At 48.0% G+C, this 27,122-nt stretch overlaps 2 protein-coding genes across 3 annotated transcripts; one reads left to right on the plus strand and one right to left on the minus strand.

Annotated features, from left to right (window-relative positions):
• Window positions 1-13,234: 13,234 nt before the first annotated feature.
• Window positions 13,235-15,047, plus strand: LOC120648860. The gene is made up of 2 exons (XM_039925503.1): window positions 13,235-13,953; window positions 14,846-15,047. Exons 1-2 carry the CDS (start codon window positions 13,235-13,237, stop codon window positions 15,045-15,047), a joined length of 921 nt encoding a protein of 306 aa, XP_039781437.1.
• Window positions 15,048-15,537: 490 nt separating this feature from the next.
• On the minus strand, window positions 15,538-19,199 carry LOC120651683 (8-amino-7-oxononanoate synthase-like). Of its 2 annotated transcripts, none has more exons than XM_039929261.1 (11): window positions 18,863-19,199; window positions 18,628-18,740; window positions 18,443-18,550; window positions 18,116-18,354; window positions 17,985-18,026; window positions 17,781-17,868; window positions 17,564-17,697; window positions 17,030-17,118; window positions 16,421-16,571; window positions 16,264-16,332; window positions 15,538-15,968 (listed from the first exon to the last, which is right to left on the minus strand). In XM_039929261.1, exons 1-11 carry the CDS (start codon window positions 19,056-19,058, stop codon window positions 15,845-15,847), a joined length of 1,353 nt encoding a protein of 450 aa, XP_039785195.1. In that variant the 5' UTR covers window positions 19,059-19,199; the 3' UTR covers window positions 15,538-15,844. The 2 variants fall into 2 exon arrangements, with proteins under 2 accessions (XP_039785195.1, XP_039785194.1); XM_039929260.1 differs by having other exon boundaries at window positions 17,030-17,130.
• Between the last annotated feature and the right edge of the window lie 7,923 nt (window positions 19,200-27,122).

Raw genomic sequence — 27,122 nt, forward strand, 5'->3', positions numbered from 1 at the left:
TAATCAGGATAATGGCATTCCTGGAAATACCAAAAAAACCAAAGGTCACAAAGAACGTCTCAGTTTGGGAACCTTAACCCTAAATCGAGAGATTTCAAGTCAAGGCTTGGGGGGCTGCAAAGACATGCGTCATAAATGATAAACTTTTTTCAAGAAAAGGCCCTGAAGACCAAGAAATAACCCTCAGTCTCGAGTACATCGTGCACCATATCAGAAGAAAGGACTCGGGACTAGAGCACCTCATAGCCTCGATACAGCCAAAGAAGTACTCGGAAGACTACCCGAAGCGCTCGACGGACTCCAAGTCTGGGCAATGGACTCCAGAAACACTCAAAAGCACTCGATGGACATCTCTAGAAGTACTCGATGCCTACAGGACTCGACTACTAAGAGCTCGGGGCTTGTCAGACCCGGAGCCACGGGACTGCTCATAGGCATAGAATGTTCTGAAAGACGGGGTGCTACACAGATTACCCCTCATTGCCTTGTATCTACTCGTACAACAGTAGAACTAGCCGGAGTACATGGAAACTACCCAACCCACTCCGAGTAGAACTCCAAACGTACCCGGCTAGGACTTTCCATGTAACCCGGTCCCCCCAAGATATATAAGGGCGGACAAGGACCCCTCCAAAACATCGAACAATACCAGAGGGAATATAAACCACCACACAGGACGTAGGGTATTACGCTCCGGCGGCCTGAACCTGTCTAAATCCTTGTGTTCCTTGCACCATCGCATTCTGATCTCGGCGAGTCCCTACTCATAACCACTGTCCTCGGGATACCCCTCGGAGAACCCGACGGTAAAACACCGACACATATACTTTCTTTTCTGATTAAATCTTCCCGTTGGTTCCAATTTAATCAGAAAATTTAACGAATTACAATATCACCAAAACTTTTGTGAGAGAAACCAAAAACTTTTCGAAAACAATTGCATCTCTTTTCCATATCAACTAAAAATCGGAATGGAACAATCACTTTTCTTTCTTAACCTCAACTATACAGCTGAGTAACCTCAAAACTTTATCTGTAGTGTTGATCTAAATCAACTTTTGTCTGTTAATTTCTCTCTACTTGGCAAGAATTGTATGTCTTAGTTTAACGTTGGTCAAAATTAAAATATACAATTTTTCTTTACTTTCAATTCTATATCACCGTTGGGTAGAAATAGAACACACGACTAGAATAAAAAATATAATATTGCCATCATCAACTTTGGTCAGAAAATGACAATATCATAATAAACTTTAAATTTCTTTTCTTTTAAAAGCAAACTAATGCTCAACTTGACACTTATAGTGGCAAAATGGTGCCAAAACAACTTTTCTTTGACTTACAACAGCGGAAGCTTTTCTTAACCTTAAACTTAAAGGCTGCTTTTTCCCATAGGGAAAAACTCATATGAGTTTATCTTTCTTTATTGCAATCGAGAACTTTTCTTTCTTTCATAAGCTTTCTTTATCTTTCTCCCTTCTCTGAAAAATTGATCACTTTGATGCAAAAAAGTCAGAGATTTAACATTGAACTTAAAATCATAATGAAATTATAATATTGTTATCATCAACGTTGGTGAGAAAATAACAACACCATAATTAACTTTAAACCAATATCTTTCTTCTCCTCTATTTAAATTATCCTGTTGATTCTAATTTAAATAGAGGATGAGACTTTTACTTGGTAGCGGAAACTTGACAAATTCTATAATCAGAAGCATTACTGTACTCATTTATTTTCTAAACAATATACACATTGGTGCAAAATTGAATGGAGAACAACATATAATCAAATTCATTCAAAAAGATTCTGAAAAATAGAAAAAAACCCTTCTTTCATTGTCCTTTGCAGCCCATACTGCAAAATTCGACCCGCGGCCCTCGTGCGCCATGCTCCTAGGCCAAGCGGCTAGGCCGCCAAATTGGCCTGGCGCGGCGCGCCTTCCTCGCCCTATTGGGCCGGATTCGGCCCATCAGCGGCTTGGCTGTCGTCGGCCGTCGGATACAATCCGACGGCCATCCGGCCTTTCCGCTCGATCAAAAACCAGGCGCCCCCTTTGGAACCCTAGCTAGCACTCCTCCCCCTTTCCACGGACCGGACCGGCGGCACCGTCGCTGGTGGCTCTCTCACCGGCATGGTCGAGCGCCGCTGAGCTCGGCTCGGCTCCATGGTGCCGCCGTAGGCCGGCGACTCTTTCTTCTCTCCTCCCCTTTTTCGTCCACAGCGCACAGAGCCTCGCCAGAGGAGAAGCTCAGCCGCGCATGGCGCCCCTCACCGGTGCACACGTGCGGCCGGAGCCGCGCGCGGCAGCTCGGTGGTGCCCTTTTGGGGCCCCCACGAGCGCACCTCCGGCATCCTGGCGGCAAGCGGTGGCTCGTCTCTGTGCCGCGCCCCGGCGAACGGTGCGCGGGGCTGTCCCGCGCAACGGCGGTGAAGGGCACGGCGGGAGCATGAAAGCCACCGCCGACCCCTTTCATAGCTAGGGTTAGGGTTGTGCTGACCTCGATTCGAATCGAATCGAATCGAATCCATTCTTTTCTTTCATTCTTTCAATCCGAGTTCGGATCCATCCCAAATCGATCTACTTCGCTAGATCGGTTGTGGTACCATTGTTAGACCTATTGGATAGCCTAGGAGTAGATCGAGTGGGTGAAATGACTTTTCTTTAGGGGAAAGACCTTGCTCCTCTGTTACCTCTGTGTCGCCGTCGTTGAGGGTGCCAGTGATGAGGATGACAGTGGCATGGCGGAGACCCTTGGCGGCGTCCAGACGGTGGCGTCAGTGGGCTTCACGCCGCCGCAGCGCCCCCTCTCTAGATCGGATTAGGGTTACGACGGTGGGAACAGTGGCGACGACGAACCTCGTGAAACGAGCCTCTAATCCCCACCTCCACTTTATAGGGCTGCGCAATGGGGGCCCACCAGCCTCCTCTTGGCCTGGGCGTCCCCGATCAGGACGCGTGTCAAGGTTTGGCCCAGTCGTTGGACTGGCCTGGTGGAGATCAATCTAACACTCCACTCCACAAGCTCCTGGCGCAGCTTGTTCCACCAGCTGGTGCACGACCATCTCATTCTTGCTGAGAGAAATAATTTTGGGAAATTAAATTACAAGACAGTGCCACTAAACATGAAATTCCAGAAATATTGCTACAAGTTTTTTCTTTAATTTTAGCTTGATTTTCTAAAAAAATCTCTAATCCAACATGTCCTTAGGAGGGTAATAAATTTATCGGACACATGGACATAGTATAAGATATGATTATGTGGGTATATGCATAATCTTAGAACTATTTCCACATTTTTTCCAGTTTCCCCCTTCTCTAACCTTTTTTTTACGTGATTGTGGATGACCACGTATTTCATTAAGAGAAGGATTCTATAGGTTGTGGCCAATAAGTAATACTTAATTTGTGGAATCCAATTCTACACTCGCGTGCTACATTGCATTTGTCGCGTATCGAGATATTTAATACCAATTCACAAATAAATGATTCAACTAATAAATATATAACAAACATACATGGATGTGTGATACAAAATAAAATCTATACTAGATAATGATAAACATGTATTTTAGAGCTTTGTTAGAATATTTAATAGATGTAATAGGGCGTGCGATAAATAATTATAATTATTAGCTATAAACTTTTTCTATATTAATCAGCCCACGTGGGAGCATGGGTTGATTGGCTAGTTATATTAGAATTAGATTATCCAATCATATTCTTGGAAAAAGTGAAAAGAAAATTACCCACCAATAAAAAAGATGGACTTGACTAAATACGGCCGGCCGTTAGTCAACATTACGACCAACCATAAGTTTGTCCAACGGTACGGTCGGCCGTAAGTTAGTCTAACAGTACGGCCGTCCTGATTTTGGAAAGGCTACAATACACCGTAAGCCAAATTTCCTATTTTGGCAAAAAGATGTTGCCGCTACATTATTTCCCCGAGCACGAAGTTGCACCGGACGAAGCACGCGCTCGCACATGGCCTACACAACTTTTCTGATAGAACAATATGGCCGGCAGCTCTCCTGATCTAAAATGCCACGCCACCGCTTCTTCACTACCAGCAGCTAGCTCATGTCGAAATTGGTTGGGGGCTATTGAAACCAACACCACCATGGAAAACAATACAATGTGGACACGCGAAAGAAGAAACAAAATGGGACAATAAATTTGGGTGCATAACATCGAATTGACTCGAATCCGATTGTTCCAAACATGACGACAATGTATCTGATCACTCCCTGGATCGATCAAACAACAACAACTATGAAAGAAGTTCCAGAAATAAAACACAATACCGGTAATCCAACCATGCGCACGGCGGCGCAAACATGCAGTTAATGCTTTATTGATAGATCGGACTCGGCCATGGACACAACCAGCAGTCTAGTAGGGAGGCCTGTAGGGCTGCACCCACATGTCACGGCCGTCGACCCTGAAGAACACCGCCTCCTCCCCGTGCATCGCATCGTCCCTCATCTCCCTGCTCCTGAACACGACGACGCCGTGCTTCGCCGACTGCCTCGCGCACGACCGCTCCGTGGAGATGCGCTCGATGCAGTAACCCAACCCCAGAGTCCTGCACAATAAAAACCGTATTAATTCAGGCATGATTGCGACCCATCCATCAGTCCATGTATGTGTGCATACATGCATGCCATCACTAACTCATCACTACACCAAGAAGCCAAGAGATCGAACTGCTTGATCCTAGCAGGCGGCAGCGACCTTTCACTGACGCTTGTCAAGATAATTGCTAACTAGTAGTATGTTCACACGTACGTACCTCTCAAAGTAGTCCTTGATCTCTTGAGAGCTTAGAGGGTGCCATTCGGGGAAGGCAACGAACACCGTTCGCGAGTCCTCGGGCGTCGTCGTCGTACTGGTGACGACGAACGGCGCCATCAGCTCCGGAGCCGGCACCGGGTTGGGGATCTGGAGCGAGCAATCATGTTCGAACCAGCGCAGCATCGCGTACAGGTTGTCGTTGAAGACGAGCGGCGCGAGGGTGTCCCGGATCATCGTGGCGCCGCGCGCGACGAGGTCCCTGTGGAACCTGAAGAACCTGTACTCGATCAGCCGGCCCCCACCGCAGAGGGCCGTGATTTCGGGGAAGCCCTCGAGGGGCGGCGGCAGCTCGTAGTAGCCGTGGAGGACGTAGGTGAACAACGCGTTCGCCTCGAAGACGACCCGCGCGAGCGGGATGTCGTCAAGAGCCATGGCTGCCACGGTGCGGAGGATGTCGAAGCCCATGGTCGCCTCCAGCCAAAGGAGAAGGCAGATGGCGTTCTGGGCAACGTCCTGCCTGGTCGGCCGTGAGAGGATGCGCAGGTACGCGCTGCGGGCGGCCTCGTTGGCGTCGAGGACTTCCCACACCCGAACAACCATGGTAAACCCCTGATGGTGGAGAGATCTACAGCGAGAGATGAGAGGCTCACGGAGGATAGTGAGGGGAGAGAGGGGATGCAATGCTTGGCGTAGGAGAAAGAAAGACGTTGCTGTGGTTTATAAAGAGGCTAGGGTGGGTGGACAGTGTGACTTACTCAGCATTATTAGCACCTGGAGACAGATGAGCATGATGCAGGAATCTAATATCCACTACCGGATTTCCAAACTTTGCCGAGTGTCAGTTACACTCGGCAAAGGACAGGTATTTGCCGAGTGTAACACTCGGCAAACGACACTCGGCAAAGAATCCCACGGCAATGCGGACTTTGCCGAGTGTCGTATCACGGGCACTCGGCAAAGGATTTGCCGGATTTGCCGAGTGCCCTGGCACTCGGTAAATAAGCCACGTGGCGCCACCCCTGGTCCGGCGCTTTGCCGAGTGTCTAACGGCAGACACTCGGCAAAGTTTGAAGTTTTGCCGAGTGTCCTAGTCCGACACTCGGCAAAGTCCCCGCGCCGGGGGGCAGCCATGTGGCCGCTTTGCCGAGTGCTGGATTCTGGCACTCGGTAAAGTGCCCGCGTCAGGGTGCGGCCACGTGGCTATTTTACCGAGTGCTGGCACTCGGCAAACTTTCAAATCTTTGCCGAGTGCCAGTACTTTAGCACTCGGCAAAGTTGCTGCGCTGCTGACCTAGGCAGGCCCCTTTGCCAGTACTTTAGCACTCGGCAAACTTTCAAACAGATGAGCATGATGCAGGAATCTAATATATATCATGCGAGGTGTGTAGTACATTTACTGGTGTCAGTACATTTCATGTTGTGATAGTGAAATTACTTCATTTATTGCATATCTTTGTAGATCACAAATTCTGATTCACGTCATCATTGTGAAACAAACTAATATTGTAGCCCCAATTGCGTAGAACCACAACCAAAATGTTTGAAATTTGAAAATTCCGCTTGTTTTGATTCATGGTTCATAGGTGCGAACCTCCGACAGTGACTTCGAGTTGTTAGTCAACGCATTTGTGTTTGCCGTTATGAAATCCGTTTCATCTTCTACTAATGAAATTACACGCCCAAACTAGTACGTAATGTACGGTCGCTAACGACTTTTTTGTTGTGTTGCAATGACGCTAACTACACGCGAACTTTTGTCGATATCTTCTTTTAGCTATAAGCGACAAAAATGATATACTCTAAAAATGGAATACCATACTTGTTCACGAGATCTAGGAACGAATAAGCTTTCTTCAAATGGAACTATATATGAAAATGACAATTATAATTTACCATGACGCGCTATGCTCAAGTTCTGCTAAGTCTATGATTGTTACTCTCTTGTAGCTCGTTAATTAGTCTTTCAATCATTCCATACGATTCATCATTGCAACCGTGTTGGGATAATCCTTAATTACATTCATATGTTCACGAACAATGTATGTGAAAATCCTATAAAAGGTAATTCTCACGAGTGTGAGCCAAAGCTGTACTTACCTAACTCAAATATTGCCAAATAACATAAAGATACATGAGCTAGCAAAAAGTTTATACATATATGCACCTAACTCGAGTGTTTCCAAAACAAAAGAAAAACTGTAAACACAAAACTACACCAAAGGGTTGTGGAGGTTAGTGGTGTATAGAAGCTTTTCATGTGAGGCAAGTTGGCTAGGAACGTTGCAGTGCAGCTACACATAATACATGCTCCCCTCGTGCATTCTCTTGTCTTTGTAGCCAGCACTAAGCAACAGCCTCCTTGGATGCATTCTTGCTTTGCTCTCAGCGGCCTAACAGTTTCTGGCCTTTTCTCTGATGGGCTGCATGCTCTTTCCCTTGATCTGTCCACCAGGGTGATTGCGTGCACACATTGCGTTTCAGTTACTGCTGTGGGGCGTGAACATCGTAAAAAGTTTTTTTTTCCAAGGAACCTCAGAGTTTTATGTACCTAACTCTAATATGTCCAAATACAAAGGTAAATAAAGAAACATCAAGGTGCAAAAAGTAAGTACAGATACACCTAACCCAAATGCTTCCAAAATAAAGGAGAATTCGTATCACAGACAAAGCTCCGCAAAAGACTGAAAAGGTTAATAGTGTGAAGCCTTTTCATGTACTGCAAGATCAGGCTAGGTACATTGACGTGTGTCCACAGTACCATGCATGCATGCTCTCTCGTGTGTGCGCTCTTGTCTCGTAGCCACCAGTACCCACGCCAGTCACTGCGCTCTACAGGTAAGAAGCCGTGGAAAGAGCAGAGCTGGAGCCAGGAGTACCTACGAATGCTAGACGTCTGTAACCAGACTACCATAGCTTAGTCTGGAGCTAGCTAAGCCAGGGAGTAAGCTGTAATCAGAGCTTTGCTGAACTGCCAGTCTTTGTATCAACTCGTCGAGCGTCTGTGGTATGTACGTTCCGAGAGTTCGCCATGTTACCATGTACCCTTTGTGTTCAATAAATGTTTGTGATATCGTGACAGTGCCTAACAAATTTTCAGTTCCAGATTTCCGCTGGGTCTCGCTGAATATTTCCAGGTTAAATTCGTTGATTGGGTTATACAATTTGTGGTATTCCATTCTGGAGAATGAATGCCGCCTGGCACAGCCAAATCGACAAATTAATAATAAATTAAACCGCATGGAACCCAGGTTGGAGTTAAGCCAAGTCCATTTCTAGGAGGGTGGGAGTGCCCTAGTGTAACACGGCCAGATTTCTCCTGGCAAGATTCAGGAAATCAGGACAGAATACTTATAAACAGATTTTTAATATCATCCAAGGAATGAGAAACGCTAAGAGTAACTCGCAACCTGCAAAGGAATCCAAGATCAGTTAATCTCAGGCGAACGGCCTCAATGATTGATAAAAAAAAATTCCGTTGAAGTTAATTTGAAGAAGTTTAGAGTACGAAACGTTTTTAAGAGATAAAAGTGGAGAATGGAACTAAAAACTGTTTTCAGTTCTTGTCTGATTCTATTTCCGTTCTTTCCGACCGCTTACTTCTCGGTCTTTATCAACTTTCTAACCTGTCTTAGGATCAACACTAGGGAATGTGTAATCTTGGTGGTTATTAGAGAAGTGTGTTTGGTAGAAATCTAGATTGTGGGTGAACAGAACAACAGGATGGCCAACAGGCAATGCAATTCAGAAATGAACAGCGGGAAAACTTTGTATCTAATTTTTATAAGACCCCCTTTTTGCAAATTTATCCCTTTTCAAGCCTCCCACAAATTTCAGTTTTTGACACTGCAATTTTTACACTAGTTTAGTTTCTTATAAAATGGAAATAGTTCTGGCCCCTATGACTGCACACGTCCAAGTCTTTATAAATTTATTTAGCTAAACCACTATCATATAAATAGAGAAATGTGAACCATAATCAAAGGATAAAATCATAGGCTAAAGTCTCTTATTGCTTCTTGATCCATTCTTAGCTAAAATGTATAAACGATCTAATTGTCTTCCATGTAGTTTGGATGGTTTCCCTTACCTCTTCTTGTTGTAGCAGCGCCCAGAACTGTAATAACCTAGGTTCCCCTGAAAGTAGCATGTATACAAGATATATGTATATCATTGTGCATTTTCGTTCTTTTTTTTGAACCCTTGCCACACTGTAGCATCACTGTAGCAAATCATGGATTAATTACCGTCATTAGATTTGTCACGAAAAGTTACATCCATCCCTGAAAAGGTTTTACAAATAGACTACATTTAATACTCCATGCATATAAGATTCTCTTTTCACAAAATTTTTACTGTAGAAACCAAATATTGCCTATATTTTGTCAAAACAATCGCAGCTTGAGGTGATGGCTGGTTGGCTAGGATTTTTTTTATTTTTATTTTGTTGTTTTCGATTTTTTTGGACCTTTTTTTATTTTCTAGACATAGATTTGTAGGGATGGGCCATGGCATAACTTGATTTTTAGGGGTGACCCGTCTCTAAAAATTATTTTTAGAAGCAGGCGCGTTATCCGCCCCTAAATAGCATTTTTAGCTGCGAGAACTAGGAGCGGGTACCACACTTGCCCCTAAAAATGCATTTTTACCAGTCTCTATTTTTTTTTGCAGTAGTGTGATAGTTCAAAGGTGTAAACCAAACTTTTCCAAAAAAAAATCTCATCAAACAATATGCAGAGTGGAAAGGGCTTGCCTTCGGCTTCAGTTTCTCTCTTCCGTGCCTACGCAGATCGAGGGACAGAAAACAGTACGAGTGAGAGGTTCCGATCCATGGAAACAAGACCACGGGGATATCGGATATTTGAAAGCAATAACAATGAACTGCAACAAATTTTGTATGCCTATCTTGCAAAGAACGAATTCAGATCGACTAGAAATTGTCATACCAAACAAGACGACGACGACAGCCGATCACTCGCCGGACCGAACAACAACTATCAATTCCAAGAAACGGACTACCGCTGATCAATCATCTGCCATATACGGCGGTGCAAATATACATAGATCGGTCAGCCCCGGCGATGGAGGCGACGAGCTTAGAGCGGAGGCATGTAGAGCTGCACCCATGTGTCATGGCCGTCGACCCTGAAGAACGCCGCGGTCTCCTGGAACATCGCCTCGTTCCTCAGCTCCTCGCTCATGAACACGATGATCCCGTGCTTCGTCGCCTGCCCCGCGCCCGGCCGCTCCGTCTCGACGCGCTCGATGCAACGCCCAAACCCCAGAGTCCTGCGATTTATTAGAGATGTATGTATAATATATAAAGATGTTCATACAGATAGGGCACGCATGAAAGCGCGAATTTCTGACTGGGATTCCACATACTTTTCGAAGTAGTTCACGATGTCCTGTGAGCACGGGCGGTGGCAGCGGCACTCCGGGAACGCGACGAATGCCGTCCGGGATTCCTCGGGCGGCGTCCTCGACGCGGCGACGAACGGCGCCATGAGCTCCGGAGCTGGCAGCGGTCTGGGCGTCGAGGACGAGTTGGCATCCTCCTCGAACCGGCGTAGCCTCGCGTGGAGGTGGTCGTCGAACACGAGCGCCCCGATGTTGTCCCGGATCACGGCGACGCCGCGAGCGACCAGGTCCCTGTGGAACTTGAAGAATCTGAGGTCGACGAGCCGGCCGCCGCCGCAGAGGCCCACGATGGTGGGGATGCCCTCGAGGGGCGCCGGCAGCGGGTGGCCGTGGAGGATGTAGCCGAACAGGGCGCTCGCCTCCGCGACAAGCAGCGTGGCGAGGCGTCGTCGGCGGGAGCCATGGCCGACACGCTGTCGAGGGCTTGGACGCCCATGATCGTCTCCAGCCAGAGGAGGAGGCAGACCACGTTCTTGGCAACCTCCAGCTCGGTCGGCCGTGCGAGGACAACCTGGTACGCCTGCCGGGCGGTGGCTCTGGCGTTGAGGACCCCCAACACCCGAACTACCTTGTTGTTAGACCTCATGGTGTCGAGAATAATGGAGATCTAGATAGAGTTCTAGACTGACGACGGAGGAGGGAGAGAAAGGCGAGAGAGCTGAGGGATGCTACGGTTGGCGCAGTAGAGAGGCTGCTGGGTTGCACATAGAACAAAGTTACAGCAGTGGAGTCTCCATGGAGATAGTGTGAATCAGCTATTCAGCTGGCACTAGCAACAAGTTCACAGGCTGGACGAACCTGGCTACAGAGGTGAGCAGGAATACGGAAATATTCTGGTGAGCGCGGCGGCTCCTGTCGTCCCTCTGAGCACCCGTTCGATGTGCACCAAGATTCATGCCGCCGCCGGCGCCAGCGCCGCCGGGTGCTGTCCAGGGGTGGTCGGCGGGCGGCGCGGTCGCCGGCGGCCGGAGTGGCGACGGGAGGCGGCGGAGCTTAGGGAGTTCGGGTTTCCGGGGGTACCATGCCCGTCGGGGTTAGAGGAGATGGTGGTGGCGGCGCCGCCTCGCTCACCGAATTCGCATTGGCAGGAATATTATGCAAGGTGGTTGTACATTTACTGGTGTTATTACTAACCTTCCAAATTTGCACCAACTGGACTAGTGAAATTTGCTTCATTTAGAACAAAATACATCTATGTGGATCTCAAATTCTGATTCACATATAGAATCGTGGAATTATTGCTTCATTTTAGAGCATATCTTTGTGGATCACAAATCCTGATTCGCATCACCAGTGTGAAAGCAACTATGGTAGGAAATTGTTTAGAAGTGCCTAAGATTTGAAATTTGGAAATTCCGCTTGTAATTCATGGTTGTCGACTTTTTCTCCATCTCGTGGCACTGTCTTCGGTAGGTCTGTTCCACCAAGGTTTCCATGATTTTAGTATGAAAACCAAACCAGCGCTCGCACGAGGACGGGTCTAACGGGGGCAATTTCATGAAGCAATCATAAAATTGCTTCGTTTAGCCCCCCCCCCCCCCCCCCCCTCCCAGCTCTGCCAAAACATTCTGTATTTCCATTTTGAGTAATGGAAATGGGGGCGACCTCGTGTTGAAAAAAATCCACTTCTCCTCTTCTACAAGCTCGAGGGGCATGTTCCTCATCATGTCATCAACTGTCATGTCTCCACACTGGCAGTCCCGTTGTGTTCCGCTTTGAAGAGTAGGGCAACAGCGCGCCTACGCTGCTCCGCTAGCCCACACCATGTCGTCACTTGTTCTAATATATTGACCCTTGCTCTTATTCGTGCTCTGCTAGCAGCGATTTTTAGACACAAATTCAGGTCTTTATCACTACATTGTCAAATAATAATGTACATCTATATATGTTGACCTTATTTTTTAGTATTGCTACAATATGTTAAAAGGCTCAATCGTCTTTGAAGTGTGCATGTGTATGTACAAGCCTATTATGGTCAGGGGTGGATCCAAGGGGCTACCCCCCCCCCCCCCCCCCCCCCCCGACACACACACACAAGGCCCCCCTCTATTTTTGGGATGAAAGAATGAAGAGGAAGGGGGAAGGAAGAACAAGAGAAGGGGAGGAAGAAGAACAAAAAGGAGATGAGCCCGCTCTATATCTATGAGCTAGATTCGCCACTGATTATGGTGATCGCTCTTCGGCCGCCTTCGCATGATCAGAATCAGCCATAAGAACACCCTGTGGGTTGATCGCCATGCCATGAACGAGGGAAGAGAAAGAGCCATATAGGCTTATAGCGAGACAAATTAAAGTCAGGTGACTGTCCACATCCGTGCTTTCCCGCCGCTCAAAGCTAAAAGAAAGAGTGTGTCTCACCACTCAACGCCATTTTAGTTAAGTCTACCATTTTTCCTTTCGTACATATCGATCGTCCCATTTGACTCACTATTGTTGTTGCTTTGGATAATCCTTACAAGCATGTATATCTATTCACCAACAATGTGTGAACATCATTAAAAAAAGCTTCTTTTCCCTTGAGGGGCCTCGGAGTTATATGTACCAAACTCTAATATGACCAAATTAAATAAAAAGATAATAAAACATCAAGGTGAAAAAAAGCAAATATAGATCCACACGGCTTGAGTGTGCTTCCAAAATAAAAGAGAAACTGCAGCACAAATCTCGCAAATGGCTAAGGAGGTTAGTAGTGTTTTGGGGCTTTAATAATTTTCATGTAAGGCAAGGTTTGGCTAGGGACATCTACGTGTGACCACAGTGCCGTGCATGCTCCCTCGTGTGGCACTCTCTTGTCTCGTAGCCACCAGCAAGCAACACCCTCTTTGGATGCACGCTTGCTTTTCTCTCAATGGGTGGTGAAGTGGCTCCGATCCTGCCTTTTTTTTCACCTGGGTTGCATGCTCTTCTCGCTCCTCATCTAGTGACCCGCCCCCCTCAAGGTGGTCGATCGCGTGCACGGTATCATTGGCCTTGCTGTTCGTGAAGAGATCGAGCTTTGCTCGGCCGACGACGATCACCATGGCCAGCCGCCTGACCGCCATGGAGAAGATGCTCCTCTTCCACAAGCTCGAGCGCGACCTGTTCCACCGGCTGGTGCACGACCTCGCCCAGGACCCGGCGGCCATGCGGTGGGTGATCGCGCTCTGGCTCTGGCTCGAGTCCGTTGGCCACCACGACTTCATCCGCCGCGTGGCCGCGCTGCCAGGCCCCGTCGTGCTCCGCTTCGTCGAGGAGGCGATCGCGTGCCTCCGCTGCCTCGCCATCAGCCTGGGCGGCCAAGGAGGGGCCACGGCTAGCGACGGCGGCGACAGGCGCCTGCCCTGCACGAACGCGCTCCTGGCCGAGCCCATCGACGACGTGGCCTACTTCCAGGGTCGCCGTGAAGTCCTGGACGGCGTCATCCACCAGCACAAGAGCATCTGCCTGGCCGTTTGCAATGTCGCCGGCAACAACGCCACCTGCATGCCCGGCAACGCCGGTAGTGTTGTGCCTGCAGCTACCCCGCCGAGGGCGATGGTTGTCAGCTCCCCTATCCGCGCCACCCCGAGGGTGGCACTGGCACCCATGATGCAACTTATTAACCCGATGGCAACACCATCCTTTCCACTAAACCCCATGGCATCCCCGTGGATTCCAATAACGCAAAGCCCCTTGCCAGACGACTACCGATCCCTATTCATCACCTTCTCCAAAGGCTACCCCATCAGCAAGGAGGATATCATGGAGTTCTTCAACTCGTAAGCCCACTTCTCTTCTTTCTCCGCTTGCGTGTGTGTGTATGGCTAAATTTGAACCCTAGTACTCCCTTGTGCATAGTCAGGGGCGAACCCTGTCTTTTTATCGAGGCGCCTTGCAATGGCGTCACACGTTATTTCTCAAAGTGACGGACAATAGTTGCGTAAAGGCTACGTTTTCATAATTTTCAATACCGACTCGATAATAGAAATTTTTTAAAACCGCTCCTGAAGTAGCCGACAATAGGTGTCTGGCTTTTACATTTTTTAGATGTTTCCAAATTTTATACAACGGGACTTTCAAAACCAGAATTTCAAAGATCTTATTTGGGTACTTCACAAATCAAAACCAAGAACTTTTAAATGTGATTCCAAAACTTTCTAAAAGATTTCAATAACAAAATGGTTGGGGTCTAGAACTGTTCAATCAGTGGCAAAGAGCTTATGGACAAGCTAAAAAGGCAAAAAATTTGCGCTCTGCAAAAGAAATTACTACGCGATCTATTGGATTAGTCTATGTTGATTTTTATTCAAGCTTCTCTATTAGGCAGGGGCAGAGCTAGATTATAAGTTGTGGATGCGGACGCACCAAAGAAATAAAAAAGCTAGCTATTACCCTTAAAAATTGATCATATTTGCTTGAATACCAAACATAATTTCTAGTCCTGCAAAGTGCTGCGCCCCCCTAAATTTCTCTCTACCTCCGCCCCTGCTGTTAGGGGCATGGTTGTTCAGGGACATAATAATAATACAGTATACATACACATATGTATATATAGGCCCTATTTGTTTTTGCTTTTCTGGAACTCGCTTTTCTAAGAATCAAGATTCTAAGATAAGCCAGCTGTCTAGAGAATCGGCAGCGCTAGATAATCGTGTACATGGCGCGTTGCAGGGTGTTCGGGCCGTGCATTGAGACGGTGATGGTTGAGAAGGTGGCGCCCGGGCAGCAGCCTGTGTACGGGCGGGTGGTCCTGTGCAGCGCGGCGATGATCCCGGTGGTGCTAGACGGGAGGCAGACAGCCAAGTTCCTGATCAAAGGCAGGCACCTCTGGGCCAGGATCTACATCCCGAGCTCCAGGCTCTCCGACGCCTGATGCCAGCAGCCACTGCGCTCTGCAGATGAGAAGCCCGGGGGGTAAGAGCATAGCAGAGCAGCGCTCTACTGATGTTACGTACGTGCCATGTCGAAGCCGGGGTAAGCTGTGAATCACAGCGTTGCTCAACTGTCTCGTCGAATAAATGATCTGAGTGTTTACATGTCTGCGTGTCTGTGCTATGTGTATACGCCTGTGTGAGTTTCAGACCTCGCCGTGTACCCGTTATGTTCGCCATGTACCCCCTTGTGTTCAATAAATGTTTGTGATGCCGTGAGTATCAAAAGAAAAAATGTTTGTGATGCCGTGACTGGTGCCCGGCAAGTTTCCAGTTTCGGGATGCTGCTGATCTCACTCAAAATGTAGTGTCTCCCGGTTGATTTAGATGATTGGGTTACAGATTTTGGGATCTCTAGTTCTGGAGAATAAATGCAGTGTCTCCTGGCACGGCCTAATCATGAAACCTGGGTATTTTGAACAGTTCCCAGTGTGAAGCCAAACCAACCCCATTTTATATGAACATCATGTGAGTGGAAAATGGTCGAGATAAGCCATGTGACCACAAATACATGTGGAGATGCCTCTCCCCATTTCTATCAGGATATCTATCAGGACAGTTTACATATAAACAGCCGGATGAGACAAACGATGATGAATGCATACAAATAACGGTGTCGAGCAACGCACCAGAGCAACACACCAGTCTAAACGAACTCTTCCTGTAGGACCCCAGCATGACCTCAGCTACTACCACTTCCTAAAGCCGGACCTGGAACCTAACTCAGATGGATTATTGCTTACAGCTTTGACACTGCAGCGTAACTCTGCTCAGCATGTTTGTCAGGAAGCCAGGGTGTGAGTGCATCAACCAGCCTTTTGATATCATCCGAGGAATGAGAAGCACTAAGAGTAATTCGCAACCTGCAAAGAACCCAAGATATAAAATAATCTCAGTTGACCAGCCTCTATTTCGTTCTCTGTAGATCAAAATAAGGTTATATCTACAGCAAAGTCTAGTAAAGATTCATATACAGCAAGCAAGATGACCCATACAAGTTACCAGAAAATTATGTTATGAAATGTACCCTAAGTCTAAAGTCTCAGACAACTCGTTCTATGACCACTACCAAAACCCATTACATAATTTTAATCTGGTTGACAATGACCTGGAGTCGGGTGGAAGTGCAAAATAACAATTACAATAAAGAATCTGAACCTGCAGGAGTTGGGTGGCACTGTGGGCGGTCGGATTGGTGTAACATGAAATCCAGATCTTAGCAAATGCCTGCATTTAAAAAAATATATATGTATAAATATCAGCTACATAAAGCAATGAAAGACCACTTTCAATGGTAGGGGCACAAAGAGTAAACCTGCCAGCCCTAAGTGCTGCTTGTTCACTTCCAACTACTATGGATATTATGGGACTAGTTATGTCAACTTTGGTCAAAGAGGCAAAATATTGCACATGCCTCCAGACCACTGATCTTCGCCATACCTCCTTCCTTGAGACATAAAGGGCAGCTGAAATCCAAAATACTTTCTATCAACAAAATATCCCTGATATATAATCTTCATGCAGCACCCTCCAACTGTATCTTTCAGGACAGCAGCAATTTTCTACTTAAATAATCATTCTTACAGACTAACGTCAAAGCCGTAAAACACCATGTCGCATTTTTTCTCTCATACACAAGAATGTGACAGAAGGGCGGGCCTGGTGCAGCGGTAGAGCCTACCGTCTGTAACCGGAAGGTCCCGGGTTCGAGCCCCAGCCTCTACACATTTGTGTGGGTAAGGCTTGGGGCTTAAAGACAACCCTTCCCCAGACCCCGCACAGTGTGGGAAGCCTACGGCACTGGGTACGCCCTTTTATACACAAGAATGTGACAGAAAAAAATGGTAGAAATGAATATTGATGCCCATCTCAATATATTGAAAGACAATTATGCTTTGTCACGATGGTATATTGTGAATATTACCATGCACAGAAGCAACTACTGGCACTGGCAAAGCAGTCGAAAATATGAATGAGCGACCTCGTGATTGAATCAAACTCTTCCATCTAGTGCTGCTCAACAGATTGCAAACTATTAGTTATAAATCTAGCAATAGAGTGTTTATTTGTATAGAGGAGCAAATCAGATCCAGCCTTCGTTATTCATAGAGCAAATAGAGATGATTCTCCTGCTGTTTTTCCTGTAAAAATGTGATTACTACAGGCATTCCGCATTCCGGTATTCAGAGAAAAGTTATCCCCTCTTCATAGAATTTGTAAACATGAGAGTCTGCAGCTATGCAGCGCAACATTGTAATTACTAATCCAGATGGCATGACCTAAAACATCTGATGCCACAATATTTGATCCTCACATTTCTCTGCATATTATTGTATTAATATATTGCCTCACAGATTTTGTATAGCCTCTACGTTTAGGCAGATGTGCTTCATTTGCACAGTTTAATATATGCATTGCGAATTACTTTATCTTAAACATGAGTATTTGAATACATTACCTGCATGCTATAAAACCACCTTGGCAGCCAGCAGCTTTGCTTAAGGTGCCAACACTGATGTCGATGTCATTTTCACAATCAAACAGCTCAGCTGCACCACCACCATTCTCACCACAAACAAGTGTCCCATGAGCCTTCAGAAAATAAAATGCGAACAGAATTGAGATTAGCACCAAGATCTGTAAAATTGTATTTGAGAGGAGACAAAAATACTAACATCATCGATGACCAACAAAAACCCATACTTTATGCGTAATTTGACAAGCTCAGGGAATGGAGCAAAATCACCATCCATGCTGAATAGGCTGTAATTTATAAGTAAAAAAATTTCTTAATTTGTTAGTTTCAAATATGCAAATGCAAGAAATCACTAGTCATCAATATTAACAATAACATAAACACTTATTCAGTAATGCCTTGCCTATCTGTGACAACAACTTTCTTCTCCATAGAGCAACTGGACCTGCACGGAGAATCAAGATATTGTTAGAGCTAACTCAAGTATTCTCAATATTCTGCATAATATTACTGTTTTGTGAAGAAGGAACATACAGCAGAAAATCAAGATGGGACATGTCACAGTGCTTGTAGACAAACACTAACGCTTCTTGCTGACGCTCCAAAAGGCGAATACCATCAATAATTGAAGCATGGTTCAGTGCATCTGAGAAGATCGCGATTCTCTCATCCTCTGCAGGCTTTCTCCCAACAGCCAAAAGAGAGCTGATACTCCCCAGGGCCGTCATCACAGCCATGTTGGCCGAAAATCCAGTGGGGCATAGAAGGCAATCCTACGGAACCACTATACAGTTAGGATCCAAAGCTGAAGCAATGATGGCACATGTGCAAAATTTGCAAATAAAAAACAAGATAGGGTACCTCTTTCTTCTTGAGTTCTGCCAATGATTCCTCCACCAATTTGTGATAAGTTGTATAGCCACATATCAACGCGGAACCTCTTGGGCCCATGCCATACTCTTGTGCTGCCTAGCAAACATGCACTAAGTCGTTAATTGAAACTAATCGATAGCATATCACTGGCCGCAGCAAAGAATTTGGCACACCTTCACTGCAGCCTCACGGACTGCGGGATGCGAGCTGAGGCCCATGTAGTCATTCCCGGAGAAAAGAATCAGATTCCCGTCCAGCTTCTCTTCCTGCTCACCCGCCTCACCACCTAACCAAATCGAACGTGTGCATACTTGATACTCCAAAAGTAGGGGGGGAAATTCGCAGGCTGCATCGCTAGTTCGTTGGCCATGTTTCCACAGAGGAGGGGGAGCTTTGCTTGGGACCTACCTTCGGCGAGCCACTGGTGGAGGGTGCCGTGGTCGAGCCGGATCTCGACGGCTGCGCGGTCCCAGGGCCCCGGGCCGGCGAAGGTCTCGGGTGCCGCAGGCGGCGGCGCGAGCGCGATGGGGCGCGTGGCGCGCAACAGGCTCCTGGCCTCCAGCCTCGCGAGCGCGGCGTCCACCAGAGCGTCCCACTGCGCCATCTCGTCGAACGGGCGGCGCGGGTGGGGCGGCGGCGGAGCGCGCACGCAGAGAGGAGGAGGAGAGCGGCTGGGACTTTGGGTAGCGTGCCGGTGGGCGCCGCCGCGCAGGGTGATGGGCGGGTGGTTGGCCCACCCGCCAACGGGCAACACGGATTTGCCCTGATTAGTAGAAGTAGACGACGAAACTGTGTGAGCCGAAAACATCAGACGGCCCACATTAAAGAAAATGGTGGGCCTAATATGTTTTTTATGTAAGTGGGCCTAATATGTTTAAGAAGCCCAACAAGTTGTCTTTGAAGTCTACTACTCCCTCCGTTCCAAATTATAAGTCATTCCAAAAATTTTGGAGAGTCAAATCATTTCAAAGTTTAACTAAAATTATAGAGAAAAATATAAAAAATTATGACATCAAATAGGTGCACTATGAAAATATAGCTAACAAAAAATCTAATGATACTTAATTGGTTTCATAAATATTATTATCTTATCATATAAATTTGGTCAAACTTAAAAAACTTTAACTCTACAAAATTTTTGGAATGACTTATAATTTTGAACGGAGGGAGCGCATTCAGTCTTTGGGCCGAAGGCCTAAACCCAGCAAGTTTTCATTGGGCCTTAATGGCCTCTAGGCCCGCCTCTCCAGTAAAAAAGAAAGGAAAAAAAAACTAGGCCTTCACGTTTGGTCCATGTTCCCCTACCATTTTCCAGAAATACATTTTTTTAAAAAAACATTTATTATCTTATTATTTGACCAACAAACAGAGCATCCAAATTCGCTCTCAAGGTTTAGAAATTCTCATGTTAATCGGAGAAAAATAAAAAAAATAAAAATTACCCACCACTGCCATTACGATAAAAATTAGCCTAAAATACCCCTGTGCCTAATTAAAAATCATCCACCAATGCCATTATGAAAAATTAAATATAAAATATCATTTAGCTATGTATCAATTACAAATATATACTATTAATAAAAACTAAAGCTAACAACAATTAATCAAACTAAAATTGTCGGTGTCCGGACCTCGCGGTCTAGTACCAACTAGTAATGATGCTGCGTGTCCCAGTCCCTAGATGGTCGATGCAAGAGATAATACAATGACACCGGATTTATCCTGGTTCCGGCCAATGAGGCCGTACGTCCAGCAGGGAGGAGGGAGCACTGTATTATCTTGCACCGGAGTGCCTGTAGTAGGGGGTACAAGCTTGAGCGAGAGAGGGAGTGAGGCTCCCAAGTCCCTGGATGTGCTAGAGGCGATTGAGGCGAATGCCAATATCGGGAGATGAGTGTGCGTGTGTGTGACCGAGCGTTCTTGGCTTGTATCGATCTGTCCCGGGTACGTGTGCTCCTCCCTCCTTTTATAGACTCAAGGAGAGAGGTTATATGCATGAGATATCTACGGGATTGACCTTCTCTTCCCAAATCGGGGGAGTACAGCCGGTCGTACCTGTAGCCAGTTACTGTAGGGCATGGCGTCGGGCGTGGTCGTCGTCCTTGCGAATCCTTTTGACCGTGCCGGGGCGTGTCCTTGCCCTGTGGCTCTAGTTAGCCGCGTGGTGGTCGCTGTGGTGGTACACAGCGCTCCGTGTTTGATGAGATGGGGCGTCGAGGGTGCCGTCCGAGGGCTACTTCATCCCAGTCAAGGGCCGTACCTCATTCGGGGGTGGCTGCCCATGCTTGCCGAGGGTCCTGCGGAGGGGAGAGTACAAAGGGTATGTGGCACAGTGGCGAGGCGGTGTCAGGCAAGTCCGCACAGGGTGCTGCAGGCCTACACCACGCCGGGAATAGCGGCATAGGGACCGGAACAGGCGGACGGGACGCCGGTCACGTCCGCTGTGCGGCACGGTGGGTGATACCGGCTGACGCCGCCTGACTCCATCTGACTCCTGCCCCATGCTGTGGAGTGGTTGGTGAATAAATGCACCCCGTCCCGTCGGGTGGTTGGGCCGCTGCCATAGTCCGCCGAAGGGGGTCTCGAGCAAGGCAGAGGGGGCCTCGAACAAGGCAGAGATTGCCTCCGCTGCGAGGGGCCTCGGCAGAGCGCCCTCGAGTGAGGTGAAATTGGTTCTTTGGCCGGTGAGGCCTCGGAGGGGCCGTACCATGGCGCTAGGCCATGGGCCGAGTACATATTTGGGCCTTTCGTGTCTGAAGAGGGTCTGGGCCGTGTGTTTAGCTGTGTTTTACGTTTTTGTGGGCGTCCTAGTTCCTAATTAGGGTGCCCCTAATTATGGTACCCGACAGTAGCCCCCGAGCCTCTAGGCGAGTCAGAGACTCGGGCAGAGGGTCATGCCGATAGCCTCTGTTCCTTGACGCGACCGATCGATGGGTCTTTTTTGCTGCTGGGTTCACGCGAGCGCACCCGGTGACGTGACCCCCTGAGCCTGTGCGTGACCTAACAACTTACGCTGAGTGATGCGCTCACTGCAAAGGGGCTCCGAGGCGCGTGCGTTCTTGTTTCACTTTGGCGACGGGACTCGTTGGCGTGCTGGGCGAGCCAGAGTCATGATGGCTCTTACTGCCCCGCAGCCAGCGATGATGCTGCGTTGCTCGGCGTTCAGAGGTTCAGCTTTGCCCTGTTCGGTCGCATAGCAACACGCTAACTGAGGGCAGCGGATAGTGCTGTCACCACGCTGCTCGGTGCTCGGGGGGTTCAGCCTTGCCCGTTTGGTCGCATCGCGATGCGTCGACCGAGGGCATCTCGCGCTTGTTGGGCGTCGAGCCTTCACGGGGCATTCCACGCCATGTCCCCATGCCGGGTTAAGCTCGGTGCCCCTTCTTGGCTATAAATAAGGGTCCGGGGACCGCCTTGCTCCTTCGGCTCTCCCTGCTCTCGCTTCTAGTTTCCCTCCAACCCGTAACGTCTCCGTCCGTTTTCCACAGCCGACCCCCGGACTGGGCGGTCTGCCTTCCTTAGGTTTTGAGGCTAAAAGAATGCTTGCGAGCGGCGGGTGTCGTGGCTGTGGATAGGGGCCACAGCCGGGTGGCGGAAAAGCACCCGCCTAACCTCAGAGGGTGGTTACCCGGGGAGGTGCAAGCTATTCTTCAGATCTACCCATGGAGCAAGAACACAAGAACACACCAGGAGTTAGAGTGGTTCGGGCCGCCGGAGCGTAATACCCTACGTCCACTATGTGTTGTATTGCTCTTGGGTTTAAGGATGTGTCTCACCTCTGCCCTCAGGTCTCCTTTTCGACCTGAGTCGTCCCCTAACGGGCGTCTCCCTTTTATAGAGCAAGGAGGACGCGTACACAGGCGTTGGACCCCGACAAGTGGGCCCAGCCAGGACGTATATTATACTAGATAGATTCTAATGGTGTTACAGTGCTGGAGGATCTCTTGCTAGATACGCTTCCTCGTCCTGTAGACTCTCTGACCGAGGGGGTCTTGTCCCATCGGCGAGACACCCGTTGAGGCAGTGTAGGTTGCGGCGTAGACTGTGGGTCTACCGTGTAGGAGCCATGATACTCCGTCGCCGAGCTGTTGTGTCTGGATGACGTAGCAGACTGACGAGCATGGTGTGGGTGGCACCAGTTGCACTGTGCGCCTTGGTAACGTGCGGTCAACAGTACAGCCTGGCTAAAGTCACCTCGGGCTCTTCAGCAGAGCGTGCCTTCGTCTACCGCATTCAATGCGGTAGGTGGGCGAGCCTTCCCGGGGAAGCGTCGCGGCCGCGCGCGCGTGCCGCCACCTGCGGGCACGTGGCGGCTCCGGACCCCCCGGGCGGGGTGTCTGTTCTCTCCCTACTAAGGGGTCCGGATAGTATGTGGGGGTCCGGGACCCCGTGGGGGGTCCGGGGCCCCCAGCTATTTAGCCCTGAGTGCTTTCTTCTCTGGGTCACGTGGCGACACCGGACCTGCCTCGAGCGGGAAGCGGGTTCGGTGCCGTTGGTCTGGTGAGATGGAACCAGACCCCAGGGGTCCGGCTGCCCAACTCCTTAGGGCGTAGTTACTGATAATTACACACGAGTCTTGACATGGCAAGAGGGGTACCCCAGTCCTGAGGTACCGACAGTGGCCCCCGGGCCTACCTTGGGAGAGGTACAAATCCGCAGGTGGGGCCATTATCGTGACGCAATGCTGATTGCGTTGGTGTGCCCATGTCGAGAGCGGGTGCTCCGGACCCCTTCAAGGAGCACTTATCGCCAGGTTCAGGTACTAGAGTGCTTTCCATAGGGCGGCGAGGGTGCAGGCTTATGGTACGGAACTGAGCTAAGCAGACCTCGAGCTGCCCAAGGAGCAAGCACTCCCTCCCGGACCCGGCCTCAAGCGACCGCGGGGAGCGGTCTCCGCCGGAGCGGGCCACCGGAGTGGACTTGGAGCGACCGTGGGGAGCGGTCTCCGCCGGAGCGGGCCACCGGAGTGGACTTGGAGCGACCGTGGCGAGCGGTCTCCGCCGGAGCGGGCCACCGAAGTGGACTTGGAGCGACTGTGGCGAGCGGTCTCTGCCGGAGCGGGCCACCGGAGTGGACTTGGAGCGACCGTGGCGAGTGGTCTCCGCCGGAGCGGGCCACCGGAGTGGACATGGAGCGACCGTGGCGAGCGGTCTCCGCCAGAGCAGAGCCTACACCCCTTGAGCCGGCCGGCCTAGGCCTCTCTGGTCTCGGTTCGGGTTCTAAAAATTTAGGTAGACATGGAGATTTGCCTATCTATGTTTTATAGAATGTGTCCTATGAAAAGGTTCGGAACAGAGAGAGAAAAATCGGGAGAGAAAAAAAAAGAGAAAAAGAAAAAAAAATGAATGAGAAGAGAAGAAAAAGAAAAAAATAAATGAAGGGATTCTATGGTTAGAGAAGTGCAAAGAGATATCACCTTGTTGTTTGAGAACAATATCCTCAATTCCAACCATGTGCAATCCGACAACGAGGATGATGCTTGTGCCTTGAAGTCAATCTTTTTGTATGCCTTTGCACATGTCCACCATTCTAAATCTTCTTACCCTTGAACCCTTTACACTATGGAGAAACTCTCATGATCATTGGCTCGGAAGGTAAGCAATCATTAGAAGGTTTTCTTAATTTGACAATATATGTATATACTTTGCTAAGCCTCACCTATAGCACCACTTTATACTTGAGAGACTTTTGGGAGATGAGAGTTTGCAAATAAAAATAGGATAGCCACTTATATTGAGAGACATGAAAGGACTTGTGCAAGAATTTTTGGTCTAACCTTTGTTGCAGGGTATTTTGTTTCTTAAATAAAAAAAGAGAGAAAAACCTCCAAGGATGGCAAGAAAAGCAAGTGTTGTCGATATTCGAGTTGCCGGCTAAAGGTAAGAGTTGTGGAGTAATATTGGATGAGTTTTTAAACGCCCATGATATGATTATCCTCGCTGCTCCTCTGACCTTTGTTTGAAAAATATTGTTAGGCTTGTTTGCATAAGTAAATTTTGCAGTTCGAGAACTCTTGAGCAACCCATGGAAGGACTTGATGATTTCATTTGCTCGAGGATGAGCAAAAGCTAAGCACGGGGGGAATGTTGGAGCTCCTTAAGTACCCATTTTACTATATGATTAGGAGTTGTTTTGGTAAATTCATCGGGATGATTCATGTACTAACCCGCCACTTGGCACCCGAACTTGACCGTTTTCGATTTTGTCCTGGATTTTGGAGCATGTTGCATTTTGACAGGAAATTGGACATTTTCGGAGATTTTTTGACGCATGGTTACAACTGGGCTAAGATGAGGAATAAGAGGAAGATTCAACACGCGAAAGATGGGACCGAAAGGGGTCAGAAAGGGCCCAGGCCGGCCAGCCTGGAGTCCTTGGGCCGGCCGGCCTAGCCCATTTCGGAGCCCAATCGGTCTCAGTTTTCTTCAGCACAAAGTATGCGTCAACCCTAATCTATGTTTTACCAAAACCACCGACCATATCTGCCTATAAATACCCCGAAGCCGCCGTCAAAGAGAGCATCACAGAAGGATTGCGGAGGGATCACAGAAGGGCAACAGAAAAGATCGAGAGGATCCAGAGATACATTCGAGCTAGACACAAGAGAAAGGCGACACCGGAGGCCTCATCGTCCCTCGGCACCGCTGCAAGTTGGAGGACAGCAAGGGATCCTGGATCCCTTGCTGGAGATTTCATCACCATGATCGACTACGCTTCGCTTAGCTTCATGGGGTAAAGTCCTCGTTTGTTCATGGGGTTGTAAGGAGATCTTGAGTTGTAATTGCCGAATCCTTTATGAGATTGATCTATCACGATTCTTGTTGATGATTCTTTGATGCTTAATAGTTCGCGACTTGGCTTTGGGTTTGTTTTGCTCTTGCATGGTTTACTTAGATTACATCAACTATCGTGTTCTTGTTGATTCGTTACCGATTATCCTCGTGTAGAGACAGTATGCGGGAGGGAAAGGTTTTGATCTTGGAACACACCTTTGGTAGATTAGATCTGTTCTTCGTTGCTTGGCGATTACATCTCTAGTGATCCTAGACCATATGGACAAATGCTCTTCATATCTTGTGCACACACCTATCATTGCTCACTAGTCTAGATTAGATTAGATTGGTTAGATTAGATCTATTTCACACTCAATCACTCAATATAGATCTTTTACCAACATCATTAGTGCTTACTTAAGCATAGTAATACACTTGTTCCGTGGATTGATAAACCTTGGGGGAATACTCTAAGGTAAAAGCTACACGATCCGTGCGCTTGCGGTACGTAAATTGGCGCTTTAAGAAGCGTCAACAAGCTTTTCTGGCGCCGTTGCCGGGGAACAAGCGATTTTAGCTACAGTTTAACTTTGTATTAATTTTGTTGGTTACTAACACCTAACCTTTTTCCCTAGAAAATTTTTGTTTTCTTGTTTTTGTTTTGATTGTCTAGATGGGCCATCTCATTCAACACATGGAGGAAGGAGAAAAATCATTAAGGGATTATGCAAGCCCGTGATCGGAGGACTTCGACATGCAAAAATCAGATTCGGTGTTGCGAGCCACCGAGTACGAGATCAAGCCTCAAATCTTCAAGATGGCGGCGGCAAACCCCTTTAGAGGAGATGAGACGGACAACCCATATAGACATATCAAGTGGTTCACAATGCTATGCAACACGGTACAACAAGACAGAGTTCCGCTAGCTTGGTTTAGATGGAATCTTTTCCCATACTCACTTGCGGAAGAAGCGAGAAGATGGTTTGCACTTGCATCCTTCGAGGTAAAAGAAAATTGGGATGACTTGATGAAGAAATTTTGCGAGCGGTTCTTTCCGTTAAGCAAGGTTCAACATATTCGGAAGCAAGTGATCAACTTCGCGCAAGGAGAAGAAGAAGGGATAGATCAAGCATGGGATAAATTCAATGGATTGATTGAACAAGGACCGAAGCTCGGATTTTCCGGTGAAGTACTCTTGCATACCTTTTACTTTTCCCTAACCCCCGACTGCATGTAATTTGTTCAAATGTGTGCAGGAGGAGATCTCATGGAGAAAACACTCACGGAAGCCGCCCAACTCCTACAAAAAATCAGCAAGGGTGCGGCCATGCGAAGAGATTGGGAAAAATGATGTTCGGCAAGCTCCGAAGAAGAATCTCAAGTGCCGGTGCTTGCTGGAATTTTCAGAAAAGAGGCATCGGAAGTGAGGGAAGAACAACCGAAGCATGGGAAAGTCGTAGAGACAAACCACGATGAAGAAGCATCGATCCGGAGTGCAACGAAAGTCGACCCGGAAAAGAAAGGAAGAACCATGGGCACCGCCAAATCGCTAAGGGAATTCGAGCAAATGGATTGGATACCAATTGACTTCGGAAGATTGTTCGACAAAGCAAGACCGCATCCAAATCAGCGAGGAATGGCGAAGGTGATAGCTGAAGACTTCCCACCAGATAATCACACGGGATATACATTTGGCAAGGAATCGGCCGGTGATATTATTCGGAAACTTTTTGAAGAAAAAGAGGAAGAGATTGACTTAGACGAAGTACTGAGATCAAAAGGACCCTGGGAGTGAACTCGGAATCGTCACCCTACGCGCACATAGCCCAAGTATATGCAATTGGAAGCGATCAAGGTGAAGGTAACCCATCACCCACACCTCGTGTTGATTGCAT

This window comes from Panicum virgatum, chromosome 9K (genome assembly GCF_016808335.1).
Source record: "Panicum virgatum strain AP13 chromosome 9K, P.virgatum_v5, whole genome shotgun sequence".
Classification (NCBI taxonomy): Eukaryota; Viridiplantae; Streptophyta; class Magnoliopsida; order Poales; family Poaceae; genus Panicum; species Panicum virgatum.

Excerpts from the sequence above, each read along its gene's own strand:
- LOC120651683 (XM_039929260.1), bottom strand. The coding sequence starts at position 19,058 with ATGGCGCAGTGGGACGCTCTGGTGGACGCCGCGCTCGCGAGGCTGGAG. Across the intron at positions 18,551-18,627 it reads TCCGTGAGGCTGCAGTGAAG|GCAGCACAAGAGTATGGCAT; the intron begins GTGTGCCAAATT and ends CATGTTTGCTAG. Across the intron at positions 16,333-16,420 it reads GCAGCACTTAGGGCTGGCAG|GCATTTGCTAAGATCTGGAT; the intron begins GTTTACTCTTTG and ends TTTTAAATGCAG.
- LOC120648860 (XM_039925503.1), top strand. The coding sequence starts at position 13,235 with ATGGCCAGCCGCCTGACCGCCATGGAGAAGATGCTCCTCTTCCACAAG. Across the intron at positions 13,954-14,845 it reads ATCATGGAGTTCTTCAACTC|GGTGTTCGGGCCGTGCATTG; the intron begins GTAAGCCCACTT and ends GGCGCGTTGCAG.